At 39.7% G+C, this 20,728-nt stretch overlaps 1 protein-coding gene across 3 annotated transcripts; it reads right to left on the reverse strand.

Moving 5' to 3' along the window:
- Positions 1–1,161: 1,161 nt before the first annotated feature.
- On the reverse strand, positions 1,162–13,030 carry LOC140539763 (NACHT, LRR and PYD domains-containing protein 3-like). 3 transcript variants are annotated; one of them, XM_072662521.1, is made up of 10 exons: positions 12,948–13,030; positions 11,046–11,147; positions 9,052–9,106; positions 8,563–8,767; positions 6,454–8,230; positions 4,811–4,981; positions 2,945–3,115; positions 2,000–2,164; positions 1,807–1,853; positions 1,162–1,697 (listed from the first exon to the last, which is right to left on the reverse strand). In XM_072662521.1, the coding sequence occupies exons 1-10, from the start codon at positions 13,013–13,015 to the stop codon at positions 1,162–1,164; spliced, it is 3,297 nt and encodes a 1,098-aa protein (XP_072518622.1). In that variant the 5' UTR covers positions 13,016–13,030. The 3 variants fall into 3 exon arrangements, with proteins under 3 accessions (XP_072518622.1, XP_072518623.1, XP_072518621.1); XM_072662522.1 differs by lacking the exon at positions 4,811–4,981; XM_072662520.1 differs by lacking the exons at positions 4,811–4,981; positions 12,948–13,030 and adding an exon at positions 11,773–11,828 and having other exon boundaries at positions 11,046–11,159.
- Positions 13,031–20,728: the final 7,698 nt, after the last annotated feature.

Consider the following 20,728-nt stretch of genomic DNA (forward strand, 5'->3'; position numbering starts at 1 on the left):
TGTCTTATGGTCAGATAAAACCAAAGTAGAACTGTTTGGTACAAACACAACTCGTTGTGTTTGGAGGAGAGTGAATGCTGAGTTGCATCCAAAGAACACCATACCAACTGTGAAGCATGGGGGTGGCAACATTATGCTTTGGGGCTGTTTCTCTGCAAAGGGACTAGGACGACTGGTCCATGTACATGAAAGAATGAATGGGGCCATGTATTGTGAGATTTTGAGTGCAAGCCTCCTTCCATCAGCAAGGGCATTGAAGATGAAACGTGGCTGGGTCTTTCAGCATGACAATGATCCCAAGCACACTGCCAGGGCAACAAAGGAGTGGCTTCGTAAGAAGCATTTCAAGGTCCTGGAGTGGCCTAGCCAGTCCCCAGATCTCAACCCCATAGATAATTTGTGGAGGGAGTTGAAAGTTCGTGTTGCCCGCCGACAGCCCCAAAACATCACTGCTCTCGAGGAGATCTGCATGGAGGAATGGGCCAACATACCAGCAACGGTGTGTGCCAACCTTGTGAAGACTTACAGAAAACGTTTGACCTCTGTCACTGCCAACAAAGGATATATAACAAAGTATTGAGAGAACTTTTGTTATTGACCAAATACTTATTTTCCACCATTATTTGCAAATAAATTCTTTAAAAATCAGACAGTGATTTTCAGATTTTTTTTTTTCTCATTTTGTCTCTTATAGTTGAGATCTACCTATGATGTCAATTACAGGCCTCTGTCATCAGTGGGAGAACTTGCACAATTGGTGACTGACTAAATACTTTTTTTCCCCCACTGTATAACTAGTAACTTTTCCCACTGCATTTATTACAAAGTAGTCATGTCAGTGTTACCTCAAAATACCTGAGCTTGCAGAGTGCAGAGCACCACTTTTGTTCAGGTTTACCAACTGCCTCGTTTGGTAAGCTGTGTCACAGCAGTGAGCCACTTTGACACAACGATACACCAAAAACCCAAAAAGAGCTATGAAGTCAGATGACATGTTTTTTTAGTTACGTCAACTTGACATCACAGTCGCTGTAAACAGCCTTTATGATAGTTGATGTAGGTTTGTGCCATTTATAGAAGTTTGTTTATGTTTAGTCAGAGATTATGTGTCATATAGGCTTCGTAACAGTGCCCTACCCACACCCACACAAACAAAAACATTTATTCTATCTCACACAGACGAACTAAGGATGCCTGGTCAACACCAAATCCAGCATAGAGGGGTTGAGTGAATGTTGTGTTGAATGTGTGCAAGTGGGTGAGTGTGTCCGAGGAGACGCTGTAGAAGGACAGAGTGCCGGCCAGATAGTCCACATACGCTCCTATCCTCTTACAGTTGGAAGGAGGAGACTGGAGAACAGTTCTGTTGTTGTTGTGATAAGCAGTGTATCTGCCATCACAGCAGGTCAGCATCCAGGAGTTTTCATTCCGTCCAAACCCACAGTTATTACCGCCTCCTTTCCTGCTGATAGTTTTATACGTCAGAACTACATCAGCTCCCCATCCGCTCCACTCAGCCTCCCAGTAACAGCGTCCACTCACTGTCTCTCTGCCCATCACCTGCCGCCACACTTCAAACCTCTCTGGATGATCAGGATATGACTGCTCCTCTTCCACACATACCACCTTTCTGTTCCCCTCACTCAGACAGAGACGTCTGTGTGCTGTGTTTGGGTCCAGTGTGAGTTCACAGGCATCTGAACATAGAGAAGAAACACTTGTGAGAGTGACTCTGTGTGTGTGTGTGTGTGTGTGTGTGTGTGTGTGTGTGTGTGTGTGAGAGAGAGAGAGCGAGAGAGAACTTACATTTCTTTAGTCCTGGTTTGATTCTCATGTCCCCTCCATGTTCCACTCTAAAGAGACACACACACATACACACACATATAGGAGAGTGTGATTGGAAACTAGTGGAAACTCTCTCTCTCTCTCTCTCTCTCTCTCTCTCTCTCTCTCTCTCTCTCACACGCACACACACTCCACTACATATAGGTGTCCATACCTCAATGTGCATTGTGTATCCTTCAGTCTAGCCAAGAGCAGCTTCTTTCCTGACTTTCCTGGGTGATTGTAGGTTAGATCCAGTTCTTTTAGGTGGAGGAGGTTTGAACTCAGAGCTGCATCCAGAAAAGAACAGCCTTTCTTTGTGACCATACAACCAGATAATCTGCATAAGTGACATATTGAGAGAGATGATGATACACTTTGCTATCAAATAGACAATTAAACATAATAAATGTAGAAACCCTGTGGTGAAAAATAACATCTCAATTTAAAGAAAATCATCCATTATTGAGTAATAAGACTTATTGATAGAGTAGATAATAAAGGACAACTGAAATTAGTTCAAAAACTACAAATAATGATTTAGAATACACAACACTTTGTCCCTTAATGAGCAAGCTACACCGTAACTGGTGCTTTTTACTTTCTGTAGGCCATAAAAATAACCCCCTGTGTAAATCATGTCAATCTGTGTCAATCAACATGTGGGTAAATATTCCATCATTTCCTGTGGAAAAGGATTTTTTCTTGATCTTGGAGGTGCTCGAGGCATTTCATTTCTTTGTGCATGGCACAGATAACTCAAGTTGTTCAAGTGGCAAACATCAGTTAAATCCAGATGATGCAACAAAGGACTTTCCAGAGGTGATACACCGCTGGCAGCTTTAGATCATTGTTAGAAGTCATTGTTTAGCATAGCCTATAGCCTGCATGTATGTTATATGTAATATATTAAAATTTAAACTAGAATTTCATTAATGCTGTGGGATATAAGATTTTTGAGTAGCCACTCCCATCCCATCATTTATGCCAAGATTTCCTATGTGAATCACATATTTTACAGACGTCCAGTAGTAAAATTACAAAAAACATCTTGGCAAAACACATTACATTGCACAAAACACATTTTATTGTTCTAGAATGAATAAACATAAACACTGACCTGAGAATCTGCAGTTTACAGTGTGAGCTCTTCATTCCAGCAGAGATCAGCTCCACTCCTGAATCCTGAAGGTCATTGTTACTAAGGTCCAACTCTTTCAGGGACGTTTCCAGATGTAAACTTGATCCCAGACTTTTACACGTATCCACACCAACATTGCAGAAAGCTAATCTGCAAAAGGAGAATAAACACAACAGATTTTACACTCATTTTTAAAATTGCTGAAAGTGAGTCTTACATTATTATGAACATTGATGTTTCCATTTTAAGGTAATTGGAGCATTCTGCAATATGAACGTCTATTACATTATCTTTATAATGTCCTGAATACTTAAGCCTCAAACTGATGTGCTTATATATATATATATATATATATATATATATATATATATATATATATATATATATATATATATATTTGTTCAGTTACCCTTTTACCTTGCATTGATCACTCGCTGCACTCGCTTTTGATTTACTGTTTTACCTTTTCGCAGTAAACACGTTTATGTCTTATTTATCTGTAAACATCTGGTCCATCACCCAATATGATAACAGTTTGGTTTCATGGCAAACTTGGCTTCTTAATGGCCACTCAACCTGCAGAAGCGTGATGCTTTGGTGTTGTCGTGCATGACCAGTATTTGTTTTCGAATAAGGTCGCAAAACTATCTTGTGCAGTCTTAACTGGTGCTTGTTCAGTAACCTCATCATTCAAGACTTGACTGTTCCAATTTTTTCTGTGTGGTGTTCCTATACGTACCATCAGACCCTAGCAAATGAACCTGAATATGGCAGAATGACTTTGTCTTTAGTGTTCCTAAGTTCAGTCATGTTTCCTCCTGTGCTGTATTCACTTCAGTGGCTTCCTGCAGCTGCCCGCAACAGATTCAAAACCTTGAGCTGTCCTACAAAGCCAAAAATGCACCAGCCTCTTTACCTGATGGCAATGGTCAAAGTCATACGAAGAGTCCTTCAAGATGTATAAAAGACAAGAGTGCAAACTGTACTGACACCAAAGTGGTGGAATGAACTTCCCCAGGATCACGTCCTGTCTTCTAAAGCTGACTGAAGACCCATCTCTTTCGAAAGTACTTAAATTAGCACTAATCTTGAACTTATGGCTCATGGCTTATGATTGCACTAATGTCTTAAATTTTGTTTGATATTTAGGCAAGATGTGGCTATTTTATGTATCTGAATATTATGTATCCAGGTTTGTCAGTGTAAAACTCTTAAGCTGCCCCTTACCTGCTCTATCTCAGTCCCAGTCACATTTAGCTATTGATTTTGTGATGGACTTGACAATACTGTCATTTTTACAGTTATTGATAGATTTCCCAAAGGGATTAGGTTAATTACTTTACCTACTTGCTTACTTGCTCCACTTACTGCATTTCAGACAGTGTTTATCTAAAAACACTTAGAACAATAAACACGCAGTTTATTGACCTTCTAGAAAATACTGTATTTGACAGTGCACTGCAATTCACGTCCCTGGTTTGGTCATTGTTCTTTGAATGTCTCAGACACAGTGACACTGAGGTAACCCCATTGTTCTACTGTGACCCAGCACTGCCACACCTTCTTGGGTCACACCACTACTTCCAATAGTTCAGTAGTGTGGATAATGGTTGTTGTGGTCCACAACAAGTTAAAACTCAAAACGTAAAACTGTGAGTGTGAGGAAGAACCCTGAGAAGAACCAACTGCACTAGATAGGGAACTGAGAACTGGATAAAATGACATGAGCAGGGTTAAAGGAAAGAGAGGGAAATGTGGATGAAATAAAAACATCTGTTGAAAAACACGGTTGTTAAATGTCACAGTCTTATATTTATGAATGTAGACCAAATAAACAAAGCTGACCTGAGTGTCTCCAGTTCACAGTGTAAACTACTCAGTCCAGCAGAGAGCAGCTCCACTCCTGAATCCTGCAGGTCATTGTTAGTAAGGTCCAGCTCTTTCAGGGAGTTTTCCAGGTTTAAAACTGATCCCAGAGTTTCACAAGCCTTTTGTTTTAGGTGACATGAAGCTAGTCTGCAACGAAAGGATATACATAATGGATTTTACAATGAAGTCAAAGAGGAATATTTAAGTGAAACTGTACAATCCGAGCAGAAACAGAATTCATCTGTGAACCACTATGTCAGTAAAATCTGGACTTTGAATTTCAGAGTTTGTTGTTAAACTAGAGTGATCCACTCTTTTAAACATATCCATATGTCATTAATTGTAATGATATATGGAACAGATATGAAATTTATATAGACTATAATCTCGGATCTTCTTCAACTGGACTGTTTATCATTCCCTCTTCCAAATTCCATAGCCTTGGTGGACAAGGCAATCCAAACTTGCAATCCATGCCTCTTGAACACGCTCCCACCATACATTCAACAGTCAAACTTTCAAATCCAACATTAAAACATCTAATTTCTCTTGTGTAGCATCTCCCTCCATAAAATCTGTCATAACTTGACATTTTGATGTCATCCTATACATATATTTATTCAGTGTCATCTGTTAAGGAACTGGGATTCCGGCTTCCCTCATCAAACGAACAGCGAATACCTGGGACTGGGGCATCATAAGCCATGAATTAGCTCTGTTGCAACCTCTGTACCACAGCGTTCTATGGTCTGCTCAGAGGGGAAGTACATAGATCTTGCTGTTTCATGTTTGGTCTGACTAATGTTGTCCACGTTTCCTTGTCTGGCCTGTTATTTAGATCAAGTTTGTTGTTAGCTGTCCTTTTTTGTTGTTTAGTCCGAAGCCTTGCTTTGCAGTTCTGAGTTCATTGTTTTGTTTCTTAGACCGAAGCTTAGCTTCGCAGTTCTGATCCATTGTTTTGTTGTTTAGACCGAAGCTTAGCTTCGCAGTTCTGATCCATTGTTTTGTTGTTTAGTCCAAAGACTTGCTTCGCAGTTCTGAGTTCATTGTTTCTTTTCTTAGACCAAAGCTTAGCTTCCCAGTTCTGATCCATTGTTTTGTTGTTTAGTCTGAAGCTTAGCTTCGCAGTTCTTAGTTTATTTTTTTGTTTTGTTTTGTACCCCCATCACTACTCCCTAGTTCATGGTTGTTCAGTTTGTGTATTTCCCTGTTATACCGCTCAGAGCCCTCCAGTTCCTTACGTTGCCCAAACTGTGTTGCCACGTTCTGTTTATTGTTATGACCTTAAGTTTGCTGTACCCCTGATTAGTTCTTGCATCGTCCAACCCTGCAAGTGTTTCCCTGTGTTTTCCCTGCCACGCCTTTCCTGGCATGACAGTCTGATGTGTAGTCATTTCCATGTTCATTCCAATTCAATTTTATAAAATTTTTTATAAATCACTTTACAAATATATTATGATGATGATTGTTATTATTAATATTATTATTATTATTATTACTCCTTACTTCATATACAAGAGGAAAGAGTTCCAAAGTATTTCTATGTCAACCCTAATCCACTATTTGAAACATCAGCAATTCAATAACAACTGTGTAAACCCCTGAATGAAAATACTCACAGAGCTCTTCTGGATGCTTTGACTACTGGCAGTAGCCTCAGAAGACACTCCTCTGATGGCTGATATTTACTGAGGTCAAACTCGTCCAGCTCTTCTTCTGAGTTCAGCAGTATAAACACCAGAGCTGACCACTGAGCCACAGAGAGACTGGCCTGGTGAATTGAACATTCACTGTCTCTCCTCAGGTATTTCTGCACTTCCTGCACTAGAGAGTGATCATTCAGTTCATTCAAACAGTGGAACAGATTGATGGATTTCTCTGGAGAGGCGTTTTCCTTAATCTTCTCCTTGATGTGTTTGACTGTATCCTCGTTGCTGTGAGAACCCCTCTCTATTGGTGTCAGAACAGCTTGTAATAAAGTCTGACTAGACTCCAGTGAGAGACCCAGAAGGAAGCGAAGAAACAGGTCCAGGTGTCCACTCTCACTCTCTAAGGCTTTGTCCACTGCACTATTGAGAAAGTCACTCATCGTTGACCTGCTGAAAGGCTTGGAGAGTGTACTGGTTGGCTGATTCAAAACCTTTCTGTTGAGAAATGCATATATAGCAGCAAGAAACTCCTGAACGCTCAGATGTACAAAGCTGAAGACCTTCCCCAGGTGCAGCTCATGTTCGTCTCTGAAGATCTGGGTGCACACTCCTGAGTACACAGACACTTCTCTAATATCAATGCCACTCTCCATCAGGTCTTCCTCATAAAAGATTAGGTTTCCTTTTTCAAGCTGCTGGAAAGCCAGTTTCCCCAGAGCCAGAATACTTTCTCTAGTCTGGTGAAGATCAAGGTCACTTTTTCCACTGTACTTCTGGCTCTTGTGTTTGATCTGAAAGATCAGGAAGTGTGTGAACATTTGCGTCAGAGTTTTGGGGATTTCTCCACTCTCAGCATCACTAAGCATTCTCTCCAGAACACTGGCTGCTATCCAGCAGAAGACCGGTATGTGGCACATGATGTAGAGGCTTCTTGAAGACCTGATGTGTGTAAAGACTTTGTTGGCCAGGTCCTGATCACTGATCCTCTTATAGAAGTACTCTTGTTTCTGAGGGTCACTAAAACCCTGCACTTCTGTCACCAGATCAACACACTCCGGAGGGATCAGACTGATTGCTGCTGGCCGAGAGGTGATCCAGAGGAGAGCTGAGGGAAGCAGATTCCCCCTGATGAGGTTCGTCAGCAGAACATCCACTGAGGTTTGCTCTTCTATATCCACCAAGTTCTCATTGTTCTGGAAATCTAGAGGCAGTCGACACTCATCCAGACCATCAAAGATGAGGATGATTTTGTAGCTCTTAAAATGTCTTGGTTTTAAATCTTGTGTTTCTGGAAAGATACAATGAAGAAGATTCACCAGACTGAGCTTCTTCTCCTTCATCAGATTCAGTTCTCTTAAAGGAAGTGGAAATATGAAGAGAACATCCTGGTTTTCTTTTCCTTCAGCCCAATCCAGAACGAACTTCTGCACAGAGACTGTTTTTCCAATTCCAGCAACTCCTTTAGTCAGTACAGTTCTGATGGGACGGTTCTTTTCTGGTAATGATTTAAAGATATCACTGCATTTGGTTGGTGTCTCCTGTGTTGCCCTTTTCCTGGATGCAGTTTCAATCTGCTTCACCTCATGTTCCTGATTGACATCCCCACCTCCTCCCTCTGTGATGTAGAGCTCTGTGTAGATCTCATTCAGAAGTGTTGTGTTTCTATGGCCAGAGATTCCTTCATTAATTCTCTGACATTTATCCCTCAGTTTGGATTTCAGCTTTTTATGACAAGCTGGGGCCATTTCTGAAAACAGAGTAAGATGTTAAGATACATGTGATCAGCTGTGGTCATACATTAAAGACCCCTGTGTAGTACTCTGTGATGCAGTAAATAAATTATTTTAAAATATAAATATTGTAGTGTGTTGTTGGAGCAGCTATAGTTGTTTTAGCAGTTTTAGTGATGTAGTATAAAATATTTAAGTGGTAGGTTTAAGGAATGCAGTTGATGGTTTGATTATCCTACATCACAAAATCCAATTAAATATAGTTTTTTGTTCCCTTTGAAAAGCAGAACTTTACTAAGGAAATATATTAGCACAGTTTTTACCCATCATAATGAACCAGTACTCTTACTGCTCTCTAGTGTGTTAGCGAGGTCTGTCTCATTCATGTTCCTCAAGATGTGCAGTGTTATCTTCAGTACCCCCTCTCTCCCCACTCTCTGATCATCCTCATCCTCCACTTCTCTTTCAGAGCCTGCTGGGTAATCTGCACTCAGTAGCTTCATGAATGTGGTCAGCTCGGTCTTCACTAGAGAGATAAATTTCTGCTGCAGCTTCTGATAAGGAACAAACATCAGAGAATCACTAAAGCTATACCATTACACAGAGAGATGATCTGAACGCAGAGCAATCTGCTAAACTGAAGAGAGACTGCTCTGAGGAGTGGAGGAGTTCTGGATGTGATGTGTGAAATGACCTAAACATCATATTACTGAACAGCACCTAAAAATATTCATATTAACACTGTTGCAGTTAAAATACACCAGGGGATTGCATTATGCACAGAAAAAAAAGGCAGGCAGAATTAAACTGAAAAATGGAAAACTACTTAGAGACTTACTTTGAATATATGCTCCAATTTGTCCCTGGGAATGTTTCTTTTCTTCTTTTGGATGCTGTGGACAATTTAGAAATACACGGTGTGATGTATATGAATAAATCAGCTGATATAGCAGCTCACATCTGTTCATACCATCAACAATCAAACACAAATGATATTTTCAATAATAGTTGTAAAAATAAGGATTATAATAATTGTCAGCTCTTTTTTGCTGATTACAACTTGAAGTGTAATTAAACACTTTAAATAGAATAATGATAAAGATTAAAGTTAAAGATTAAAAAAATTAACTTTAATTAGAAACTGTAAAACAGGCACATCAAATGTTTAAAGCAGACTGTTGAATAAGTATAATTCCGTACCTACTAAGTATTCAGTATCTAATCATTAATCATTATCTGCTAACTATTAAAAATCTATATGAAACTAATATATAACTTGTCATTTGAAGTATGTGCCCACATACAGGTTGGGAATGTGTAAAATGTGTTTGCAAAATACAAAAAAAATATTAGATTTATAGACCGTTGCATTTTGGTTTTAATTACACTTTTTCATGTATTGGCACAGCATCTCTTTTTTGGAATATATTATCATGAATTCTATCCAACCATATCCCACTTCTGCCTCTATGCAAAGTATTCGCTCGCCTGTCTTCACACACATATGAACTTGAGTGACATCTCATTCTTAACCCATAGGGTTTAATATGACATCTCCTAGGAAGGCGTTCCACAAGTTTTAGAAGTATGTTTCTGAGAATTTTTGACCATTCTTCCAGAAACACATTTGTGAGGTCAGACACTGATGTTGGATGAGAAGGCCTGCCTCACAGTTGCCTCTCTAATCTATCCCAAAGGTGTTCTATCGGCTAGTCAAGTTATATGGAACATTCCCAAACTGTTCCCGCAAAGTTGGGAGCATGAAATTTACCAAAATCTCTTGGTATGCTGAAGCATTAAGAGTTCCTCTTACTGGAACTAAGGGGTTGAACCATCGCTTGAAAAACAACCCCACCTCATAATCCCCCCTCCACCAAACTTTACACTTGGCACAAAGCATTGAATTGCCAGAGGGAGAAGCGTAATTCGCCACTCCAGCGAACATGTCTCCACTGCTCTAGAGTCCAGTGTCAGTTTGCAGTTTGCATTGTGCTTGCTAATATAAGGCTCTTGAGGTAATCTGAAGGCCACATGAAGTTTGGAGGTCTGTAGCGATGAACTCTGCAGAAAGTTGCTGACCTCTGCACATAATGTGCCTCAGCATCCGCTGATCCCGCTCTGTCATTTTACGTGGCCTTACACTTCATTGCTGTTGTTCCCAATCGCTTCCACTTTGTTATAATACCACTGACAATTGAGTATTCAGTGGCAAGGAAATTTGTCAACTGGACTTGTTGCACAGGTGGCATCCTGTCACGGTACCACCCTGGAATTCATTGAGCTCCTGAGAGCGACCCATTCTTTCAGAAATGTTTGTAGAAGCAGTCTGCATGCCTAGGTGCTTGTTTTTTTATACCTGTGGCCATGAAATTGATTGTAACACCTGAATACAGTGATTTGGATAAGTGAGTGAATACATTTGGCAATATTGTGAATGCATAATATTGTAATTCATCAATCAAAAGCTGATTTTACAAAGAGCCCAGAGAGCTTTAAGCATGGCTTGACTCTCCATCATTTAAGATCCACGGAAAACAAGCATTCAGACTCTTTTCTGGCCTGCCACCGAAGTGGTGGAACATACTTTTCCTGGGTGTCCGAATCACAGAGTCACTCGCTGTCTTCAAATACAGACTGAAGACCCATCTCTTTCCAGATTACTTAGGCGAAAAGTATTGTGGTCTCCATTAAACACAGTGACAATTACAGCATTTAGACAGTTAAATCCAACACACACCACATCTTTAAGAAAGCTCAGGAAGACATTTGAAGAGCTTCACTCCCAGAATAGTAGTTTACTCTTAGTGTAGTGTACAGATTATATACCATAACTTAGAGCTTCCTGCTCCGCTGCTAAAGTTTTGAGCTGGCTCCATTGACTTGTCACTCTTCACACAGCTGGGCTCTGGAGAGATGGCTCTCTGGGTTTTAGTCCTGTTAACATTAAACACAGTAAAAACTTCAGCATTTAGACAGTGAAGTCCAACACACAACACAGACCTTTAGGCGAGCTTTCAAACACACAGCGCGCAGCTTGATTTAGGGCATATCAGTGTGTTCTTGCTAAAGAGGCAGATGCAGTCTGTCAGTCTGGGAAGGCTTGCTGAAGTGGTGGAACACCTCACCTCTAGAATAATGTTGTTTTATTTTGTATTCTGTTGTTCATGTAAAAACTTGCATAGCTGCCACCTGACATGGCTATGGGACTGCTGCATGTCCATGTGTGTGTAAAACACGTCTGTCTAGGTTGTTTTCAGTCAGTGGCACAGCTTTTTTTCCGTTGCCAAGATAGCAGTACGCCAGAAATTTACCTGAACACACCTCATTTCGAGACCACCACAGCCATGAGTGTATATATGTGCGAACCCCTGTTGCTATTTAAACGACGCAGGTGGAAGGCATTAAAATAGACTGTTGGCAGGGTGTTTGATAGCAATGGGCATCGCAATGCATCTTGCACAGGGTGTAAGATAGGGCACCACATCTTTAAGAAAGCTTGGGAAGATCTTTGAAGAGCTTCACTCTCAGAACAGTAGTTTGCTGTTCAGATTTTTTATAGCTTCCTCCTCCACTGCTGAAGTTTTGAGCTGCCTCCATGGACTCGTTATTCTTCATAGACACACAGCTGGACTCTGAAGAAACTGTTCCTACTCTGACACCTTAACTCATCCTTTCTTTTCCACCTTCTGACACACAGATTTCTACCCACATCTCAGCATGTCTTGCTGATGTCTTGAACGCAACCCCAGCAAGACCAAGCTGCTGTACATCCATGGAACTGCTGGACCTCTCAGAGATCTTGCCATCTCCTTTGAGAACTCACTGGTCACTCAGTCTACAGAAACACAAAGCCTTGGTATTGTCATGGATGACCAGTTCTCCAGTCATGTTGCAAATCTGAATCAGTCATGCAGATTTCCTCTTTTCAATATCTGAAGAATTTGGCCTACCTCCCTATAGAGGCCACCTGTGCTTGTTCAGTCTCTTGTCATTGCAAGACATGATTACTGCAACTTTCTGGCTGGTCTTCCATTGTGCATCATCAGGCCCCTGCAACTTATCCAGAATGCAGCGGCACTTCATCATTTCTAAGTTCAGCCATGTAACTCCTCTACTGTATTCTCTTCACTGGCTTCCTGTAGCTGCTGCCCACATCAGATTCAAAACCCTGTCTCTGGCCTACAATGCCAAAAATGGATTAGCCCCTCCATACTTGATGGCAATGGTCAAAAGCCAATCTGTACCAAGAACCCTTTGAGCTTTAGGTATGGCTTGACTTGCTATCCTTTAAGATCCACTGACGACACGCACACAGACTTTCTGGCCTGCCACTGAAGTGGTGGAACAAACTTTCCCTTGGTGTCCAAACAGCAGAGTCACTCGCTGTCTTCAAACACAGACTGAAGACCCACCTCTTCCAAGAGTACTTGGGTGAAATGTGGTGCCAAGTATTGTGGTCTCTATACTGACCTTTGTATTTAGTAGTATCTATGCTTAAATGTATCGCCTAGTCAATACAAACTAGATTATTTCCTGAGTAAACAGTTACTTTTGTAAGTCGTCTGCTAAATGCCTTAAATGTAAATGTTCCAGTCCAGTTAACATTAACCAAAGTGAAAACTCCAACATTTATACAGTGAAGTCCAACACACACCACATCTTTAAGAAAGCTCAGGAACATATTTGAAGAGCTTTACTCTCAGAACATTAGTTTACTGTGTCCAGATTATGTACCATGACTCTGAGCTTCCTCCTCCACTGCTGAAGTTTTGAGCTGGCTCCATGGACTCGTTACTCTTCATAGACACACTGCTGGGGGCTGGAGATGCTGCTCTCTTCACCCTGATAACAGTTGATTTATGATGAGCCATGATGATCTGTCCACTTTCAATATGAGGAACATAAACACTCTCCCCCTTTTCCTGTTTCTTTGAGTGCTAATATAAGACTACTCACTCTGGGTCACTTCCTCCACTGCTGGAGGTAAGAGGCTCCATTATGGAGCTGTTCCTCTTCCAGCACACACTGGACACTGGAGATGCTGCTCTCTGTCAACAGATCATTTACAACAGATATGAAAGACAGCTGCAAACAATGTGTTTCTGCCGTAAAAAAACCCCACAGATAAGCAACTGATACTTTGTACTGGACAAAAGTATCGCTCACCTAACGCTCATACTCTTTGTTCATTTTGTTTGCAGTAATTAAAAATATATTTACTCTCTCTTGGCGATGGAAAAAACTTTTTTTCCAGAGTGTTTCTGACCTAAACCACTTATACTGTATGTACAAGCTCCAAAGTACAAATGTCCCTTTTTTGGGGAGGGAAATCCAACACTACAACATCATTACCCAGAGAAATGGCTCCGTTATGCAGCTCTGGAGCTATGAGACTCCGGGTGCTTGTGAGGCTCTTAGCTAACGTCTTACTCGATTGTCTCACAAACACCTGACAGAGCCTCACAACCGAGTTTCCCCTCTACAAAATAGTAAGAGCAAACATGACTCTGTAGCATAAAACCCACCCCCTATATGTGTCTGAGAAGAATGGTGGATATATGTGTTTCTATAGACTTCCATAAAGAATGATGACCTACACATTTGTTTTAAACAAATAACATCATTAAAGGTGCAAAGAAAAGCTCTTCATGCTAACTGTTAAAAATGCATTGCAAAATGATTAATAATAAAAACAGTAGATATGATTTGTTGCAAGTTACATACAGGCACTCATCAGACATCCATATCTTAATTTAAAGCCTACCATGTGGTCTTCAAATTGTTTATGTGCCTGATTTTGTGAAGTAATAATATGATATTATTTAGTATATTTACATGCTGTAGTTTTTAATTAAACATGTTTCATTAATGTTTGTTGTTTGCAAAACTTTAATTTCATGGGCAGTGAATATTGAGTCTATATGTAGGTCTACTTGTCGCATCAAAACCAATACGCTTATACTTTTCCACACCCACACACACATTAAGGGTTTAACTTTACAGTAGATATATAGTATATGTGGATTATGAGCTAAACCCATTTTCCATTGTTCTTTTTCTTTAACAAAGGTCTTACATTCATTTCTGTCTACAAAAATACATACTTCAACGTTACTGAAAGACTAAAGTCACTGTTTGATGAAAATTATATTTTATATGAGTTTATATTAAAGTATTTTTGCATGCCTTCATATATCTGGATACTGCCGTATGAGGAAAACAATTGTTTCTCTTCATCAACCGAAAGTGTTTCAGAGTGTATGATCAAAATACAGAGGGTGTTGATCACTGAACAGCCTCACTAATTAATACAGGTTAGTCTGGATGAACCTGAATCTCAAATGTCTCAAAATAGTACTAGTACATATATATATATATATATATATATATATATATATATATATATATGCACTCCACATTCTAGTATATACAATGGCACCATATGATCACATCATGCCTTTATTTCTGCCCTACATTTCTCTCTGCATCTTTCTTTATGTCTGAATAAATTCAAATATACCCTTTGCTAATGAATGACTGAATTAGTTAGTATTAGTTTGATCGTTTCCTTAATTTTAAAGAACCTACACAACATTTTTTGACCTTGCTATAGTCTGGATCAGTAATTACCTCTCTCACAGACAGCACTGTGTGGCCGTGGGACAAAGTAAATCAAAACATAAAAGAAAAATTATAATAGGAATCTGGTAAATTAAAAGCTAAACTCAGCAGTATTATTTGGTGAGAGTAAACATGTTGCTGCTTGTGGGAGAGAAAAGGTTTCCAGACTTCTGAGAAGAATGGTGGATATATTTGTTTCTATAGACTCCCATAAAAAATGATGACCGACATCTTTGTTTTAAACAAATAACATTAAAGGTGAAGAGGAAAACTCTAGAAGTACCCACCCCCTCAAAAAATAACCACACAACCTATACACTTATGTCTCTAAGGAATCAATAACATAAACCCAGTTCACACTCTCTGTGGTTGTTGATCCATGATCCAGCACTGAAACACCAAAATCTCTGTTTGAGGAAAATTAGATTTCATATAAGTGAGGTTATTCAAAGTATCATTTAAAAAAAAAATCCTACCTTGATATATCTGAATACTGCAGTATGACAAAACCAGTTGTCTCTCTTTGTTGAGAGGCAGTTTCTCTTTATCAACTGAAAGTGTTTCGGTGTGTATGCTCAGATTACAGAGGGTGTTGTTCACTGAACATCTTCATTAATACTGGTTAGCCTGGTTGAACCCGAATCTGTTTCAGACATGTTTTCATAATGACAAGAACAAAAAGTATAGTCTCTATTTAGTAGCCATTACTTAAACCAGCCTCTACATTTCAACACACACTGTACTAGTATATGATCATATGCACTCCACATATACTAGTAAATAACCATAGCACATCACATCATGCTTTTATTGTGCAGTAGAGGGCAGCACTTCTCTCTGCATCTGAATAAACTCAAACATACTAAAAAGAGAGATCCTTTGTTAATGATTGACTGAATTAGTTAGTATTAGTTTGATTGTTCCCTACTTTTAAGTAACCTACAAAAAAAATCAGTTTTGACCAAATGCTATAGCCTGGGTCAGTAATTACCTCCCTGATAGACAGCAGTGCATGGCCACAGGACAAAGCATATCAAAACTGCTACCAATCACTAACAGTGTCCTTCAAGGATCAATTCTTGGACCAATATTATTTAATATCTACATTAATGACATTGTATCTTCCATTGTTTTCTGTAAAATATATGTATAAGCGAACAATACAATTCTATACTGCTTACTCCAAGGAGCAAACATTGGAATGCAGAATGGACAGTCTCCAGTGGCCTGAGCCCATACTAGCATTGCACAGTCATGTGGTAATTGGTGTAACTACACCAATTACCACATGACTGTGCAATGCTTTGAGTTTATGTTTGAGTATGTTTGAGTTTATTCAGATGCTGGTTTTCCACTGGAGGCTGGATCCTTGCAGACAGACACAAAAGTATCAAAGTATCAACACCACTCGTGCTACAATAAACAGTGAATAACTATTCACTGTTTATTGTAGCACGAGTGGTGTTGAACAGTGAATAGTTATTCACTGTTTATTGTAGCACGGGTGGTGTTGATACTTTGATACTTTTGTGTCTGTCTGCAAGGATCCAGCCTCCAGTGGCCTGGATATAGTGATCTGGGCTCATACTAGCATTGCACAGTCATGTGGTAATTGGTATAGTTATGGGGAGGAGGGCTAACCGTGTGGAGGTGAATGCTAGCTCAGTCACTCTGACTCAAGCTGGGGAGGGGTGAAGCAGCAAAGCCTGATACTGAGCACAGTACTACGATTAAAAGGATTGACACAAAGCTAGAGGGTTCTGGGTCATTGGGGCGACAACATTAGTGAAGCTGGGCTGAGTAAAGAAGCTGGAAGCTAGACTCTGAAGCTAAATTCTGTGACAGCATTAGTAAGACACAGAGGGCCTGGGGGACTTTGCTGGGGACTATGCATGTATGTTTTTCACTCACTTTTAAACCTCGATTTGATTAGTTAGATATGGTGCAAATATAAAAGGTTTCTGTTCACACCTCCACTCTCTGTCATTTCTTTATCCATAGCTGCAATATGCACCATTGATATCCAGCTTGTTAAAGGCTGGCACCAATTTTCCAGCTAAAAAAAACACATGCAAGTGTCATCCTTCAGGACATGTTAAAGCACTTCATCCAAGCTGGCATAGACATTCTGATTTACTCATACCCAACATATAACATCTGGACCCTAACAGATACTGCTGGTATGGATGGCAGGGGCAGAGCCCCTGAAGATAAAAAATATAATAATTACCTTCAGGAGAAGCCTTTACCTGGTTCGAATAGTCTGAAAAAAGAAGAGGAGAAATATATAAATAAAATATCTGTGAATATTAAGATACAGTATGTAGTAGGATTAGCAGTGAGCTTTAGTAAAAAAAAAAAAGAATTGTTACTAAATAGATGAAAGTAGGTGTCTTTTCATTTTAACTGTCATGATTGTCAAATCACTGTTAATTGTAGCATGAGTGGTGTTGGGAAAATAATGGTATTATTATTATACTGGATATAGTGATCTGGGCCCATATTTTAGATTTTGTTTTGTATACTTGACCACAAGATTGTTGTTAACTTTCTGCAGTGGTACACTGATAGTGTTAAATGAACACTGTGAGTGTTAAAGTTTAACACTGGCAAACTTGCTGGGATTTCGTAGAGCCCGTTTAGCCATTTTAAAGCATTTCAAGTACCACTGATGATGCATATATGTTTAAGGGTATTCCTCTTATTTAGTACATATTTTAAGCAAATAGGGTGACTGCTTAGTGTCCTGAGGGCTCACCTTGACTATATTTTTTGTTCGTGTGAGCACCTCACCTCTTTGTTTGAATTAAGGTGGGTTTTTTTGTGATTTCTTTTTTATTTTATTTTGTTTATTGTGGATTAATCATAGAGGTGTTGTACTGTATTTTTGTTTTGTTTTTGGTGTTTTTGGGGGGCGGGGGGGGGGGGTTCAGTGCTACAGAAAGCATTCCTGCTCTTATGGGACTAGAGGTGACTGTCTAAATGGGTTTTGTTCCATTTTGTTAAACAGCCTTACAACTCATTTATTTGCAAAACTGAGCAGGGCTCCCCTACCCTTTATAAAATTGGGGTGGGATAGTCTCATTGTTTTAACGTGGTTACACCATAGTGGGCACTGCACCCCTACGCCCCAACAGATAGAATAGCCAACGGCGTCAGTGGCAAGGAAAAACTCCCACAGAGCTGGAGGAAGAAACCGTGGGAGGAACCAAGACTCACAAGGGGGACCCATCCTCCTCTGGTCAGAATTATTTATAAATTATTGATAAAAGTTACCAAACCATTGGTAACTTTTCTGTAAATATATTTTTCAGCTCTTTATTACCTTTATTACCTTTAGTACTTCTTACTTTTTTAATTTATCCCCTACCCTATTTATTGTTTAGTGTCATTTTCCTTTAGTTTAATACTGTAAATAATCTGTGTTCTGTGTTTTTTGTTACTTGTCATACGTGTTGCTCTCACCAAGACAAATTCCTTGTATGTGTAACATACTTGGTGAAATAAAGAGATTCTGATTCTGATTCTGATTCTGAAACCATCTATACTGTTGAACTACTCTAAACATAATCATAATATATTAATCATTATGTAGTAAAACTTAATATAGTCAGGGCAGAGATGGTCAGAGTAATGAGAGTAATGATAGTTAATAGTGGTGATATTAATAGTGGCAGATAGTTTAGGTTTTACCATGGTCATTAGACAGGTAGCAGTGGTAGGAGGGTGTGGCAGCTGGTCTGGCATGGGTGGTGGTGTGGACGGGGCCTGCTGGTCGGATTGGTAGGAGGCAGCTGGTCTGACGAAGGTAGCAGGCAATCTTTCAGCAGGTCAGGCTGGGTAACCATTTACTCGGAGAAGGTAAAGAGACAGAGAAGTTCTGAGAGGATTTTATAGAGAGCATAAAATGTTGAGCAGTATCAGAGTCTGTCTGACGACTTATAACAGCCTAATTAAAAGGAGAGAGCCAGAAGGTAACACAGACATGGGAGCTTCCTTGCATGCTTGCGTCCATCTGCTCCACCGTCCACAAACCTGAGTGATCATGTGCAAGCAGTGAGACGACAGCTCCAGCATCTCAGTGTACTACAATTCCCAGGGTCCACCTTTATCTAAGGGGAAACATTATAATCTTTATAAAAAAAGGCTCTTCCCCCTGCTGAGGTTTTCTAAATTTTGGGAACGAGTAAGAAGCCAGCACCCTGAGATCTAAGTAATCTTGATGGTTCATAATATGTAATACGATCCCGTACGATACGATAGGTACTCAGGAGCGAGGCCATGTAGGGCTTTATATGTTAACAGAAGAATTTTGTAATCAATACGGAATTTAACTGGGAGCCAATGAAGTGCTGATAGAACTGGACTGATATGGTCAAATTTTCTAGTTTTAGAAAGGACCCTGGCTGCAGCATTTTGAACCAGCTGAAGTTTATTGAGGTTCCTGCTGGAACAACCTGACAAAAGTGCATCACAGTAATCTAGCCTTGAGGTAATGAAAGCATGTGCTAGCTTTTTTGCAACCTGAAGAGATAAAAAGTTTCTTAGTTTGACAATGTTTCTAAGCTGCATAAAGGCTGTCCTACTAATATTAGCTACATGTTGCTCAAATGATAAATCTGAGTCAAAAGTGACACCAAGATTTTTAGCTGCTAGACCAGGAATAATGGAAGCATCAGCCAAGTCTAACATTAAGTCTGATCTGTTGTTCATTGTGGATTAATCATAGAGGTGTTGTGCTGTAATTTTTTTTTTTAGCATTCCTGCTCATATGGGACTATAGGTGACTGTCTAAATGGGTTCTAGTGTCTAATCTGTTCTAGTATCTTTTGGACCTAAAAGGAGAACTTCGGTTTTGTCACTGTTGAGGAGAAGGAAGTTATGTGACATTCAGAGTTTTATATCCTTTACACAGTCCTCCATGTTCTTTAATCAAAATTTTTCGCCAGGTTTGGCTGATATATAGAGCTGTGTGTCATCTGCATAACAATGGAAATTAATGACATGTCTGTTTATGACCGAGCCCAGTGGTAACATGTATAATGTAAATAATAGCGGTCTTAAAATAGAGCCTTGTGGAACTCCATATCTTACTTTTGTGTAATTTGAAGATAAATCTTTTATTTTTACAAACTGATAGTGTCCCGTTAGATATGATTTGAATCTTTCTAGTAATATAGTATGATCTATTGTATCAAAGGCTGCACTGAGGTCTAGTATGGCTAATAAAGATACATAGCCTTGATCAGAGGCAAGAAGGAGATCATTTGTAATCTTCACTAGGGCTGTCTCTGTGCTGTAATTGGGTTTGAATGCAGATTGGAATTTACAAAAGCTTGAACAGCTAGCACTTTCAGTCAAGCGTGCCCCTCTTAATTGTGTGTGTGCTCTAGTACAACAAATAGTCTAGAAATACCCCTGGCTTTCTGCACTTCATGCCCACCTGGGCAAAAGCCAAAGGTGACAGTGGCAAGGGAAAATCTCTGAGGGGAACCAAGACTCACAAAGGGGGCCCATCCTCCTCTGGCCTTCACAGTGATGGTAAGAATAATGAAAAATGATGATTAATGGTGATAATAATAATAAAAATAGTAGCAAATACAGTCCATGTAAAATAGTCAGAGGGTGGGCAGCAAGTCCGAGGCACATAGCAGCAGCTGTTTTGGCGCAGGTAGCAGGGAAGCACACTGGTCAGTCAGGCACCTTTTTCTTCTAAAAACCTTTTCTTGAAGGTTCCTTAAAGCATCTTAAGCAGCTCCTCCACGGTTTCAAACTAAAGAACCTCTAAAAGTTTTAGAAGGATACTTTTAACAGTGTGCTTGTGGGATAATGGCATTTGTCTCATATTGTTGTTAACCTCTTGGGTGAGGGATGACCTAAGAGGAAGAATCATG

This window comes from Salminus brasiliensis, chromosome 18 (genome assembly GCF_030463535.1).
Source record: "Salminus brasiliensis chromosome 18, fSalBra1.hap2, whole genome shotgun sequence".
Taxonomy (NCBI): Eukaryota; Metazoa; Chordata; class Actinopteri; order Characiformes; family Bryconidae; genus Salminus; species Salminus brasiliensis.